Below are 14,203 nucleotides of genomic sequence, written 5' to 3' on the forward strand. Positions count from 1 at the left end.
AGAGGGATGTTAGTATTTTTTTCAGCAGCGGACGACCCTTCCTGCCCCTTTCCTAAACCTGTATTTGATAATGTTTTGTTAGCTGTGTAGGGTCGTATACATGAGTATGTGACTGAGCGGCTCACTGACATAGCTTTATTTGGGGGTTCTATCCCGAAACGGAACTTCGGCACCAAATTTGACCACACAGGGTCTCAGTTACATATTTCTAACATGTATTTTTGTACTACTACACGTATGTCAACATGTATTTAGTCGGCCTGCTATCCTGCGTCCGGCCTGTCACGTGGTGGTGTTAGTCGATCCTCTCGCTCCCGTTTCACCCGCTGCACCTCTCACCTCTTCCTGCCCACGTTCAGCTGTGTGTGTACGTTACTTTGGTTCTGTGGTTCATGTGGAGGATTTGTCTTCACTTACGGGTGGCAGCCGTACATACGACGCTGGTGTGTGTGGTAGTTATGTTCTCAGTTCACAGTTGGTTTGGTCTGTGGCTGGGCAGGCTGCAGATCATTCAGGTCAGATTTCACTCTTTTTTTGTGTGTTTTTCAATTTTTTCTTAATTTGATGGGCCGCTGGTTTAAGATTTACAGCACTTTGTTAGGGTTACATCTGCAGAAAAGGACTAATGACTTCCCAGGAAACAGGCCAGTTAAAGGTGATTGCACTTTGAGACATTATCGTTATCATCCTTCATACATACATGTTGTTGTTTTGACGCACTAATTTATACCGCAGCATCTTCCTCCTGACATCAAACAGCACTGGAAGCCACACAAAGCATAGATTGAGTAGGGCTCATCTTAGCCACCAACCACAACACACTCTTCATTTAACATGGAAAGCCACTAACTCTGTCCCTTGACTCTGCACCGTGGTTGATAGCCTGCTTAAGCTACAAGTGATGTCAACTTATAAAGTAGAAAAAAAACACAGACAAGCAAAATGATTTATCTGGTATGAGTGTAGCATCGTAGTTTCATAGCAATATTGATACTTTTTTGAGGTTATGAAGGATCAGTTTTGATTGAAACGAAGATCTGATGAACTTTTGACTGAAACATGTCTGACGCCACACTGACCTGGCAGGATTTAAGTACTTAGAATCATTCACTGGTGTTCCAGCTTGTAAGGAAATGTTGTTTTTTCTGTTAGACTGTCCTGAGATCTTTCTTTTGTCAACTCCTCCCCCTGGGTAACAGGCACTTCATGGATGTCAGGAACATATTTAGCAACACACCCGGGGAAAACGTGTCCACAAAGACACAAGTGAGGTTTAAAGACACGTCTCAGTTTCGGACTTTGACAAGCTTTTTTCCAAGCGTTCTTTCCTTCTCCCCTGAGTTTCAGTGAAGCTGCTTGGTTCGATGTCAGAATCATGGATTTGACTCCAGAATGACAAATCCCCCAAATTTTGTGAAAAGATGTCAGCTTGACATGCAAAGCTACCTTTAAAGTACTTAAGTGTGCTCAGGAAATGTAGAGAAAATATTTTCCTTGATTTGCCTTAATGCTCAAGAATACCAGCTAATGTTGCATCATAACAGAGGACAGAAGACGATTATGAGATTTGAGACTTTGTCTAGTTTTGCAAATTTGTGAATCTTAAAGACGATATTGAACTTTTCAAATGTTTGTGCAGTTATGTAGTGGCTATTCCTTTGCATTAAGGCTCGAAAACATTTTGTTCTTGGGAGACTTTTTGAAAACAGAATCAAATACAAGAGGAATGAATCGTGCTGTTATATCCAAAACCATCCAAGTGTAGAGCTGTGACACAGCAGTGCTGGGCCTGCAGTTTGGACACGATTGAGGTTAAAGTTAACATGCTGGACAGGCTGAGACTGATCAGTAGTTTAATTCAAGTCATAAGAAATGACCAGAGGCAAAGGTGATGTTTACACTGACTCATTCTGACAGAGCAACACTCAATGTAAAGGTCATTCATTTCTAATGGGATAGAACTGAGTTAGTTTCCTCTCAATCAGTTAAGTGTGTCAGCACTTTTTTTCTTGTCATCCATCTTCAATCAAAGTGGATGTCTCAGGACAGCACATGCATGTTAGCTCAGCCTGTCCTTCAGCACCGTGCAGAGAACTGCAGGTCCCAAACAGCTGTTGCTGCTGCTGCAGCACTGCAGCTGGATGCATTGTGCCGTGTGTGGAGATGTCCCACATTACTGAAATGTTTTCACTTTCTTTGCCATGTCCACATTAACGTGGCACCTTAATCAGGCGCCAGGTCGGGACGAAACCTTGTGGAAACGTTTCAGAATGACGTTGCCTGGTCACAGCAGTGGTTCTCAACTCTTTCATGTTGTGGCGACACTGAAAAAGCTGCAGACTTGTAGATTTTGATACAACAGGAAGCAAACTATTCAAATGCATTGGACCTTATTCTGTGCTATTATGGTGGATAAATAAGTATACAGCCTAATGCAAACTGGTGCTCTCTGCATTTTGGTTAAAGGCACATTCATTTTCTCTGAGGCACACAAGTTGAGAACCACTGAGTTGAAGGAAGAGTCGAAGGATTGTGTGAGTGAAGGGGGCTTTGGCCTGAAGGAGCTGTGGGGGAAGGGGGGGCAAGAGGGGGCGGCTAATGTGCCTCCATATTAAAGGAGGCCCTCTACTTTGACTGCTGCTGGTGTGTAAGGACGGAAGCAACGCCACTCGACGCTCACACACTTCAGTCACCACATAATTGGATGAAACTATTTTTTTGAGATTTGCTGAGATTATTGATGCAATAAAAGAAGAGGCCGGTGGCAGACGGAGAGCGGAGGTGGAGGTGGCTTTGCTCTTCCTTTAAACTTCTCTGGAGTCACAGCCACTTGTTTTATCTTTGAACCCAGCATGGCAGCGTCCTCTGTGAGCCTCAGTGGGGTCACTGGGGTTTTTGTTAAGAGCAAATAATAAACAGTTGTTCATTAAGTTGTGTCCTGCTCTCTTTTGTTATGTCTTTTTTGGTGTCACAAACATTGATGTGTTAATCTTCAAAGCTAATTTTCTGATGTAACATTTTGTTGCAAACACTGAGGACAGTGGAATGTCCAACTTTGCTTTGCTGAAGTGGATCTGAGGCTTACTGATCAAGGTGTTAGTAGTTCGAAATCTCCCTGCATATGTGGATGTCTAAATAAAATCCTAACTGTTTCACTGAGAACTCAACCTAACTTTAAATTCTACTTTCCCAATTTTACTAAACAAGGAAAACAGATTGTCTGCACATTCACATGAGCTCAAACTTCACACCGAAGATCTTCTGGAGACCTCGGTTGACAAAAGTTCTCTGAAGACATCACAACACTTCTCCATATCTTGAGGAAACATCTGAAGGACACTGATGTAAACATGTTCTGCTGTATCAGACCTTGATGCCATAAACATGAGGTGGCTGATCAATACCTCCCTCCAGGACTGATTTCCTGAGCTCACCACAAACTGCAATTGTTCTCTGGAGAACTGCAACTGTACAATGTTGCCCTTCTTCGTCACTCTTCATCAGGTGGGAGTTGTCAGAAGACTGGGAGGAGTTTGGCAGAGGGTGAAGCCGTGGGGCCTGCGCTGATTGGCTGAGCATTTCGGAGCCCTCGCCCCTTTGTGTGCACACATAACCGCAGCACCTCCACTCCATCCTGCCTGCCTCCTCCTACTCATCTCTACCCGGAACACCGCCGACACTAGTACCACTCTGGGACCAGTTTGAAAGGGACCGGACCTCTACCAGTATCACCAGTGACCACCATGGCTCTGACAAGCGACCCGAACTACGAGCGGTTGGCGCAGTGGTACAAAGCCAACGCCGGGAACCTGAACATGAGGGAGATGTTCGAGTCCGACAAGGAGCGATTCAGCAAGTTCAGGTTAGGAAGCGACACTGAAGCTGGTACTGATGAGGGTCAGACACGGAGCCCCGGGGCTCGGCCAAGATGCTGACGGGAGTGGCGTGTTAGCTCCCGGACGTGAGGGCCGCTAAACGCCCACCATCGGATCGTTTTGTAAAAGTAAAAGTGCAGTTATTGATCCGATATTACACAAAGTTTACAGCAGCGTTTGCTGTCTCCGTCCACACACGCTAACGTCTCTCTCGGTAATTGTCTGAGATACAAGGTCACCGTTTCGAGTCGGCGCTTTTCTACAGTAACTTCACAGGTTGAGAATGTAAATTAAACAACCGAACTTATTCTGACTTTAACACTTTTGCACATGTTTGTTGTTTAGACGAAAACGAGGCGCCGAACCGGATGCAGACTTAGTTAAACAGCAGGCTAGTGTTAGCTGAGATGCTAATGTCAGAGGGCCCATAAACGCAACACGAGCAAACCTCCGAGATAACGTGTGAGTGTGTGTGCTTGAGTGTGTGTGAGGCGAGTCACGCAGGAGTTTAAATGCTGCACGTCTAATGATGTCGAATTAAGTTTAGAGCCACTCAAATCTATGTCCTTTATGCTTTCTGACTCGTCTATTTGTGACGCCAAGCTAACAACAACACGATACCGCTGGTCCATCGGACGTGTGTGTGTGTACGTGGCCGCAGTCGTTGTTTCATAACAGTATTTGTTTATAATCTCCCCTCAGTTTAATGAATATGTTCTAACTCGTCTGTAACTTCATTATTAAGCACCAGGTCAGTTTATAACATCACACAGGGAGGAAGCGGGGCGAGCAATGGTGCGTTTGCGTCCCGAAACATATATGGGAAACAGGTTACTTGATGAACCTGTTGGCGAGTCTGACAGTCGGAAAGAGGCGAGTCAGCCGGGGGGGCGGGGCCGAAAATGGCCGCATCGTGCCACTGCGGCCCCGGGGCCCGTCTACACTCACGTTACGCGTCTTATTTATAGTTGTAATGTAAAGTTCGTTGTGTGAGCGTAGCCGTGAGCTTTGGGGTGCATGACAGTGCAGCTGCAGGTCTGAGGAGCTTCCTGCTCTCCGTCCAGTGCAGTGACATCATCGTGCCTACGTGCCAACCGACACATCCTCTAATAACGCACACACACACACACACGTCATGACACAACGGCGGTATACGAGTGTCATTACAATAATACACATCTGTTTACTAATTATCTTCCACTTATCGCCAAGAGATTCGAGGCGCGCGTTTGTTGAACAATGTGATGTGATATGTTGTTCTGCGGCTGCATCGGTGCGTCTCCTGCCACGCCTCAGCCAATCAGGAGCGAGCACAGGGACCATTCAATGTGTCCATCTGCTCTGGTACACCGTGTACATGTCTGTGTAAAATCTATATCAATGCAAAAATACAGACAAATCTAAATCAATAGTCGAACAAGTCATAAATGTAAATTCCAGCAAACTCAATATCCTCACAGATCCTTAGAAGTCTGAACACTTTGTCCCTTATTTCCCTTTCCTGTGCTCTAAATGCTCTCATATTCAAAGGGAATGTGTGAAATATAAATTCAAATTGCCCTCGACCCAGGGAAGCACATTACAACTGCACATCAGCAAACCATACACTCATCCAGTGTTTATAGTGTTCTGTATGTTATACATGCAAAAACAAATGCAGTAAATAGAACTATGGAGGCTCCATGTCGTTTAATTTCATCTGTAACTTTCTAAATTGAAGCTTCTTTGTTGCTCATCTGTGTATCATGTCTGCTCCTCATTCGATGCCACACACTGCGACACTTCAGCAGGTTCTGTGTAATGAGAGTGGAATGGGGAAGTGACCTCGTGGATCGCTGGCCACAGAAATGCGGCCGCAGAAAAATGTTGTGTCACTGAGAGAAAGATGCTAACGCTCTGCTAACGCTCAGCTAACACTCTGCTAACTCTGTGTCCCGCAGCACCACACTGCAGACGGACGATGGAGAAATCCTGCTGGACTACTCCAAAAACCTCATCAGTCAGGAAGTCATGGCCATGCTGCTCGCCATGGTAACCTACACTCCCTGCAGACGTGTTTCCTCCTATCTTTTAGCCACACACACACACACACACACACACACACACACACACACACACACACACACACACACACACACACACACAGGCTGTACCAGCTGTCACCTCTAATCAACCTTAAGCTCTTCTTGACCTCAGTTATCTCGGCCTCCAGGCAGTCCAGGAACATCATGTGACATTGTTTGGAGATTTTCCAAACTCTTTTCACATTCCAACAGTTTCCGTCTCCAGTCAGCTTTGTGTGAGCCTCTGTACGTTATTTTGCTCCTATCTGAAATAGATTACAACACCACCGTCATGTTGTAACAGCAGCTTTGTGTGTGTTGGGTGCTGGCATTGTTCTCCAGCGTGGTGTTCACACCTGTGGGAATGTGGAAACACGACCAGAGCACGTTCTCTCACAAACCAACCATCACTTCCCCCTCACGCTGCCAGAAGGAAGCATTGCCACAGAAAGAACAGTCCAGGGTTTTGTCACACATGGCAGATTGTTGCTGTAATCTGAGCTCACGTTTCACGCGAGACCTGAGATATGAGCTGGAGGAAGTTGAACACGTATGACATGTGTGCTTATCTGATGTTTCAGGCCAAGTCGAGGGGAGTGGAGGAGGCCAGAGAGAAGATGTTCACTGGAGAGAAGATCAACTTCACCGAGGTACGGACGCTCACACACACACCCACACACACAGAGGTCAACGTCAGGTCACCACAGTCACTGTAAGACACAAGGCCCGAAAACTCTCAGTTCTAATCTGGAGTGACTGCCGACACACAGCGAGCCGTGGATGCACCCGGACAAAAGCTGCTCACACACTGATGCATCGGATCCTCCAGCGCAATGAGTGTGTCCTGCTTAATCATTCACACTCGGGGAACCTGCACACACACACGTCATGATGCAATGCTGTTGCGTAACCGCATCACTGACGCATCAACAACCTGATGCAGTCACAAACAATGCACCCATCCATGAGAGAAGAAAAAAACTGTCAACAATTTCCTGATTTCATCAAATCATTTCTTTGACTTTTTAAATTCCTTATTCTGTCATAAGTTAAAGACAAATCCCCATCAGAAGTCCCAGAGAGCCCAACATGAGCTCCTGACTCTAATGTTATGTAAGCTGTGGATCCTATAGTGGTTAGACATTGACAGAATCTGTAGTAGAAATCAATAAGTGTGTGTGTGTGTGTGTGTGTGTGTAGGGCCGTGCCGTGCTCCACATCGCCCTGCGTAACCGATCCAACAAACCCATCAACGTGGACGGCAAAGACGTCATGCCGGAGGTGAACGCTGTGCTGGACAAGATGAAGGCCTTCTCTCACGTGAGCGCACACACACACACACACACACACAAGCCCCTTCACCAGAGCAAACACGCGCACACACAGGTGGTGACCTTTGCCCTGTGGTGTTCACAGAGAGTGCGCAGCGGTGAGTGGAAAGGCTTCAGCGGGAAATCCATCACGGACGTGGTCAACATCGGGATCGGCGGTTCAGATCTGGTGAGTCTGCGGGTTTTTTACGCTCCCTGGTGTTGTTTTCATGGAATTGCATCCATGTAGTCAGTGTGTCGACGTTCTATGAGACCTGAGCGTCCTGATGTGGTGACTGACTGTGACGTTGTGATGCTGTGATGCGTTCAGGGTCCACTGATGATCACGGAGGCCCTGAAGCCGTATTCAGCCGGCGGACCCAACGTTTGGTTCGTCTCCAACATTGACGGAACACACATGGCCAAAACTCTGGCCAAGCTCAACGCAGAGACCACGCTCTTCATCGTCGCCTCCAAGGTGGGTGCGCGTGGGGAAGCCTAAGTCTATGTTAACCCGGCTGCTGCTTGGTCTGGCCTGCGTTGCTTCACCGTGGCGTCGGCCGGCTCGTGTCTCCGCCTGCTTACTCACTTTGTTCTGTCTGATCTCTTTAGACGTTCACCACGCAGGAGACCATCACCAACGCAGAGTCTGCCAAGGATTGGTTCCTGCAGACGGCCAAAGACGTGAGTGGACTCCTGAAGACGCTTTCATTGTCGATGCACGATCTCCAAAATCCATGAACTCTATTTTCTCCCGTGTGTTTCCTGCAGAAAGCCGCGGTCGCCAAGCATTTTGTGGCGCTGTCCACCAACGCAGTGAGTGTCCACATGTAGACGATTACGCAATCACTGAGGAACAAGCTAAAGGCAGAGATGTTAGAGATGTTGTTTTTGGTCAGTTTCACTCAGCTCCTCCCCTTCTCCTCCTCTCCTCTCCTCTCCTCTCCTCTCCTCTGCAGGCCAAAGTGAAGGACTTCGGCATCGATACAGCGAACATGTTTGAGTTCTGGGATGTGAGTGTTCATCATCATCATCATCATCATCATCATACATGCATATATACTGCATCCACGTTTGAAGGCGTTTCCTCTGCTCTGATTGGTGGAGTGACTCTGTGCTGTGGTGTTTGCTTGTCCTCAGTGGGTCGGCGGTCGTTACTCTCTGTGGTCGGCGATCGGTCTGTCCATCGCGCTGCACGTTGGTACGTACCCAACATGACCTCATAGGGGCGGTATTGATGAGTGTATTGATCAGTTCTGTCAGTGTGAACGTAAAGTAACAAAGAGCATGTGAATGTAACCAAAGTGAGGTCATCCTCTCTCCTCATCAACCCTCTTATGTGTGTGTGTGTGTGTGTGTGTGTGTGTGTGTGTGTTGGTTCATTCATCAGGCTTTGAGAACTTCGAGCAGCTTCTTTCCGGCGCTCACTGGATGGTAGGAACATCCTCTACTTTCCTCCGCCCTCCATTTTAAACACTTTTTTGTGGGAGTCCAGGGTGCGTCTGGTGTAACCGTGACGTTTGTCCTCCTCAGGATAACCATTTCTGCAGCGCTACCATGGAACAGAACGTTCCCGTCCTGCTGGCCGTGCTTGGCATTTGGTACGGCAACTTCTTCCAGGCGGAGACTCACGCCATGCTGCCCTATGACCAGTACATGCATCGCTTCGCCGCCTATTTCCAACAGGTGTGTGTGACGTCACAGAGAGCGGGTTTGTTCTCAGGATGGTATCGGTGCACTGATTGGTTTAAAATGGCGAATCGGTATCAGATGGTAATGTAATTGTTTCTCCTCCCTGTTGGTGTTCCACAGGGCGACATGGAGTCCAACGGGAAGTACATCACCAGTGACGGCACCCGCGTCAACTACCACACCGGGCCAATCGTCTGGGGCGAGCCGGGGACCAACGGGCAGCACGCCTTCTACCAGCTCATCCACCAAGGTAACGCCTCACACAACTTCCTGTTTCTGCTGAATTGCCAACTTATCGCTCTAAGATATGGTACATTGAAGTTTCCTGTAAGAGTTCAGGTTCTGACACGTCTGCGTTCCATCAGGCACTCGAATGATTCCCGCAGACTTCCTCATTCCTGCCCAGTCGCAGCACCCAATCAGGGACAACCTTCACCACAAGGTAACGCCCACTCTGCCCTCACGTCTGTCACAACGTGCTCCATGTAAACATCATGTTACACGCTTTACCCATTTCCTGTGATGCATCGTGTGTTTCCAGATCCTGGCAGCCAACTTCCTGGCTCAGACAGAAGCCCTGATGAAGGGCAAAACTTCAGACGAGGCCCGGAAGGAGCTGGAGGCCGGAGGCATGAAGGGAGAAGCTCTGGAGAAGCTGCTGCCTCACAAAGTAAGACCGTGACCATGACAGCTTCCTGTTTGGTGACGGGGTGAAGTGTGACTTTAACCTCTGTACGTGTGGAGAGTTGATCTGACACTTTGCTCTTCGTCTCTCTCAGGTCTTCGAGGGGAACAAGCCCAGTAACTCCATTGTATTTAAGAAGCTGACCCCCTTCATGCTGGGAGCTCTGGTTGGTGAGTGTGTGTGAATGTAATCAATGCACTTCTCTGTCACAGGGAATATAATGCATCACAGGCTAAGTTACACTATAGTCACTTATGTTAAGTAGCTCAAACTGTACTCACCACTAGAGGTCACTGTTCTTTCACACAAGGTGAGTCTGAAAGTGAAGTCAACGCTGTTAAGGGGAACTTTACTTTCGCAGATTATTTGTAATATTTCAAGCTTAAACCAGTAAAGCTCGAGAGTCACTGGATCAGAACACAGATCTGGAGTGTTGCGTCAGTCTGATTGAACGCTTCATCGCTCTCGGTGTGTGTGTTTGAACACACACTCTGAGTGAGCAGCTGTTCTGACACGCCTCAACACTGTTATCTCACCAAACCACCATCAAGGAAACCAGTTTCTTTACAAGGCTCAAGTTCAACCAACCACAAAGAATAAAACAAAGTGTCTTGATTTTGAGGCTCAAATCCAAGAAAGCAAACTTAAGTGTCTTATTTATAATGAAGCTCTGAGCAACAAACGCCTCATTCTGCCTTGTATTGAAGATCTTTTTTTCTCTTATTTTAGACATTCACTTAAGAGCAAAGTGGTGCTGATATTTCTTTTGTTGGATCTAAAATATAAATAATAAAAACTGAAAAAACAAATGTATTCTATGCGATGCTGCTGGCCAGAATGGGCACCGTAGAAGAAGAAGTCCTGCATGTGGAGAGTTTAAAAGCGGCATTTTCCTCAGATGGATCATTATAAATAATCATTAAAAAAAATAAAAATGTAATTAAATATGTAATTTCTTTTTTCCAGCCATGTATGAGCACAAGATCTTTGTGCAGGGCGTCATGTGGGGCATCAACAGCTATGACCAGTGGGGGTAAGTGGCTCGGTTTCCTCGCCCTATTAAAGTCACATGTCATCAGATCTGTTATATTTTAAAACATTTAAGTCTTAATCACAGGTCTTGGTTACAAAATAAGCGTAACTAATTGTAGTAGTCAGCAGGTTAAACCTAATCTGGTGTTTATCTGTTCTCTGCTCCAGTGTTGAGCTGGGGAAGCAGCTGGCCAAGCAGATCGAGCCGGAGCTGAAGGGCGACTCTGAGGTCACGACCCACGACTCATCCACCAACGGCCTCATCAGCTTCCTCAAGAAGAACTTTGCCTAACTCTTTCTCCCGTTGGTCAGAGGAGCGGGCGACCTGAGCTGCCTCACCGTGTCGTCGTCTCATTGGCTGAGTTATTCCACGCATCTATTTCTGGGGTCGCGGCCCGTCAGACGGAGCACTTTATGTTTGTGACGATCACCTGTCTGTCAATCGGTTAATCTATTCATCGTGACATGTAGACGTCTGTATGTGTGTGTGTGTGTGTGTGTGTGTGTGTGCGTGCGACCTGAAAAGAAATATCAGATAAGATCTCCCTCTAAAAAATGTGCAGAATTTACTGTCGGTGACATCGTGGTCACACTTTAACAGCACTGATTTTCAAAATAAAAGTCCTGTTTGTCACTTTATGTGGGTGTCGTGTTTTCTTGACGTGTGAGCTGAAATGTGACAACATAAGATTACTTCCAGTAGCAATAAAAGCAGTAAACGTGAAAAATGTCAAATAATTTGAGTCACACTCGCGCAGCAATATCACTTATTGACTCTTCCTTCACAGGACCACAACAGCCTCCTTCATCCTTCAGTCAAATCTAACATCACTCTAGACTTCATCTGGGGTTCTCAAAGTGGAGCTCGTCAGCCACTAGAGGCACAGGAAGACTTTTCCCTCCAACAAGACGCTCATCTGTTGACTCCCTCCACACAGGAGTGAAACTACAGCCTGGTGGAAGCTGGCACAAGTAAACGTCAAGCAAAGTAAACTAATATTTTCAGTAAAATACACCTAAAGGTCTCAAGTGTCCACTGAGGAGCAGATCATCAGTCTGTGGAAACTTCTCCTGCAAACTCCTGGTTCACATCTTTCATGAGGTAAAGTCCAGCAGTAAAACTCCATTGTGTCTGCAGACTGCAAACAATAGAAGCTCATAAGCGCTCTGAGCCAGCTGATCTGCAGATAGAGTCTGTAGGGCAGGGAGCAGCTCTGCAGGCTGCCAGCACTTCCTCAATGACTGAAGACTTTGACTAGTGAACCTAACAGTGGCGGTTTGGCCCAGGATCTGGCTTCACGCGGTGGATTAGCAGTCGATCAAGGCATCATTGTTTAAATAATTCATTGTCACACGGCAGAAACATGGAGTTGTGTGTCTGTCTGTGTGTCATAGCTGCAGCTGTGTACATTTACACTGCTGTGCGTACGTTCAAACGGGTCCGGCGTTCTGGATACTGGGCCGTCACCTTGGGGGTCCTCGGGTGCTGCGTGTGCTTCGGCGCGGCGCCCGGTTACTGCGGGGCGGCACTGCTGTGCTGCAGCCTCTGCCTGAACTGGCTGAGCCTGAGCGGGGGAGGCCAGCTGCTGCCTGCACAGGGCAGAGCCGTGCTGATCACAGGTGAGACACACACACACACACACACACACTAAGACACAACTACATCTCAATCGCCCCAAATGCATCAGCCATAATGTAATAAGATGTAATGAGTCAGCATGCTTAAGCAGGTAGTGAGGAGTGTGTTTGATTCTTAAGCAAACTCTACAGGTGTGTTATTGTTGAGGCCTCCATTTTGAGCTTTTATTCTCTGTTCTCTTGAATCTGTTTGATCTAAACCATGTTTCAGTGTCGTGTGCTTCCATGTGACTGATCTCATCCTCTTGAACCTGTCAGTATGTCTTTAGTCTTCAGGTTCTGGTTCTTATGTTCTCCGTCCCGCCGCTCTGCTCTGCTTCACTGAACCTCTTTGTTCCATCCCGAGGCTGTGACTCGGGTTTCGGTCACGCCCTGGCCAAGCGGCTGAGCGACATGGGAGCGACGGTGTTCGCCGGCGTGCTGAGCGTGGACGGGCCTGGAGCTCAGCAGCTGAGGGAGCGAGGATCCCACAACCTGCAGGTCCTCCAGCTGGACGTGACCGACGCTGCACAGATACAGCGAGCTCACCGCCACGTGCAGGCTCAGGTCGGGGAGGCAGGTGAGACTCTTCCCAGCATGCACTGCGGTATGGAAAGCAGGAAAACACCATTGTAGACAAACTCTCATCACTCTCCTCTTCCTCCTCCCTCCTCCTCCTCCTGGTCCGGCAGGTTTGTGGGGTTTGGTGAATAACGCTGGGATCCTCCATTGCCCAGCCGACGCAGAGATCAACCCCATCGCCGTGTTCAAACGCTGCATGGACGTCAACTTCCTGGCCGCTGTGCAGATGTGCCAGGTCTTCCTCCCTCTGCTGCGGCGGTCCAGAGGAAGGATCGTCAATGTTACCAGCATGGCGGGTAGACAAACACTGACTGCTCATCCAAACAGACAAACTGCGGATACGTCTTAACCTCTTTACTACCAATCCTGAGAGACATTTCAGTAGAGTCAGATCTGCTCTGAACCTAACCCTGCTCCTGTAGGTGCCTTGCCCATGGTGTCACTAGCTGCTTACGGAGCATCCAAGGCGGCGCTGAGACTTTGCTCCAGCGTGATGAGACTGGAGCTCGACCCCTGGGGAGTCAGAGTCGCCACCATACAACCCTCAGGCTTCAGAACCAGTACGTCCCATCCCACTGTTACCATGGAGAACTACATGATGCTTTCTTGTAAAGATTTTGTGGTTTCTGATGCTGCAGATGACAGGAAGTGACTGTTTGCTTGCCATTTCAGACCTCTTTGGAAGCGAGGCGATGGAGATCTTCAGAGAGGAGATCCTGAGCGGCATCTCCTCAGAGGCCAGAGAGGATTATGGGGACTCGTACATCTCCGCCCTGTCCAGCAGCATGATCGGGGTGGGGTCAGCCTGCACCCCTGACCTGAGGCCCGTGCTGGACGACATGTGTGACGCTCTGCTGTCGCTGCAGCCCAGAGCCGTGTACACCCCGGGGAGCCTAGCGTGGCTCCTCCCCTTCATTCACCGCCACGCGCCCACACTGCTCACTGACGCCATCATCATGCGTTTCAAGTTCGCTGACAGCAAACCTGCAGCGCTGCAATGAGCTGAGAGGAACTCAACACTGAGACTCCAGGGTTACTTTGGTTTGCTCCCCATCACCTACAAGTTCACTGTTAAAGTCAAACATCTAAAAACCAACTGCGTGTTGGAATAAGGGTTGATTGATAAGTTCTGAGCCTAGCACCGAGGCAACATTCTGCTGGAGTGATTTGATCCTATCTCAGGTTAAAAGACGCCAGTCAGTCTGTGTCACAGTCACAGAAACACAGATGTGAAAATGCTTTAAGTTACTTGAGATAAAAAAATAAGAATTAAAATTTCCATCTTCAGGCAAAACCTTTGTTCAACACTTTATGATTATGAATTTTTCCTGCTTTTTCCTTCTGCAG

General features: G+C 47.8%; 2 protein-coding genes across 2 annotated transcripts; both read left to right on the plus strand.

Annotated features, from left to right (window-relative positions):
* The first annotated feature begins 3,621 nt into the window (after positions 1–3,621).
* gpia (glucose-6-phosphate isomerase a) lies at positions 3,622–11,296 on the plus strand. The gene is made up of 18 exons (XM_076137167.1): positions 3,622–3,862; positions 5,816–5,906; positions 6,520–6,588; positions 7,139–7,258; positions 7,355–7,438; positions 7,580–7,726; positions 7,861–7,932; positions 8,020–8,064; positions 8,208–8,261; positions 8,389–8,449; positions 8,639–8,682; positions 8,782–8,934; positions 9,061–9,190; positions 9,306–9,382; positions 9,482–9,610; positions 9,720–9,795; positions 10,592–10,658; positions 10,826–11,296. The coding sequence occupies exons 1-18, from the start codon at positions 3,744–3,746 to the stop codon at positions 10,947–10,949; spliced, it is 1,662 nt and encodes a 553-aa protein (XP_075993282.1). The 5' UTR covers positions 3,622–3,743; the 3' UTR covers positions 10,950–11,296.
* A 552-nt stretch (positions 11,297–11,848) lies between these two features.
* hsd17b2 (hydroxysteroid (17-beta) dehydrogenase 2) lies at positions 11,849–14,166 on the plus strand. Its single transcript, XM_076170055.1, has 5 exons — positions 11,849–12,277; positions 12,642–12,854; positions 12,967–13,152; positions 13,279–13,416; positions 13,529–14,166. Exons 1-5 carry the CDS (start codon positions 12,022–12,024, stop codon positions 13,855–13,857), a joined length of 1,122 nt encoding a protein of 373 aa, XP_076026170.1. The 5' UTR covers positions 11,849–12,021; the 3' UTR covers positions 13,858–14,166.
* The last annotated feature ends 37 nt before the right edge of the window (positions 14,167–14,203 follow it).

The sequence above is a fragment of the Genypterus blacodes genome, unplaced genomic scaffold (assembly GCF_046128005.1).
Source record: "Genypterus blacodes isolate CSIRO-AG114 ecotype Tasmania unplaced genomic scaffold, CSIRO-AGI_Gbla_v1 ptg000015l_1, whole genome shotgun sequence".
Taxonomy (NCBI): domain Eukaryota; kingdom Metazoa; phylum Chordata; class Actinopteri; order Ophidiiformes; family Ophidiidae; genus Genypterus; species Genypterus blacodes.

Excerpts from the sequence above, each read along its gene's own strand:
- hsd17b2 (XM_076170055.1), top strand. The coding sequence starts at position 12,022 with ATGGAGTTGTGTGTCTGTCTGTGTGTCATAGCTGCAGCTGTGTACATT. Across the intron at positions 12,855-12,966 it reads GGCTCAGGTCGGGGAGGCAG|GTTTGTGGGGTTTGGTGAAT; the intron begins GTGAGACTCTTC and ends CTGGTCCGGCAG. Across the intron at positions 13,153-13,278 it reads CAATGTTACCAGCATGGCGG|GTGCCTTGCCCATGGTGTCA; the intron begins GTAGACAAACAC and ends CTGCTCCTGTAG.
- gpia (XM_076137167.1), top strand. The coding sequence starts at position 3,744 with ATGGCTCTGACAAGCGACCCGAACTACGAGCGGTTGGCGCAGTGGTAC. Across the intron at positions 7,933-8,019 it reads TCCTGCAGACGGCCAAAGAC|AAAGCCGCGGTCGCCAAGCA; the intron begins GTGAGTGGACTC and ends TGTTTCCTGCAG. Across the intron at positions 9,611-9,719 it reads AGAAGCTGCTGCCTCACAAA|GTCTTCGAGGGGAACAAGCC; the intron begins GTAAGACCGTGA and ends CGTCTCTCTCAG.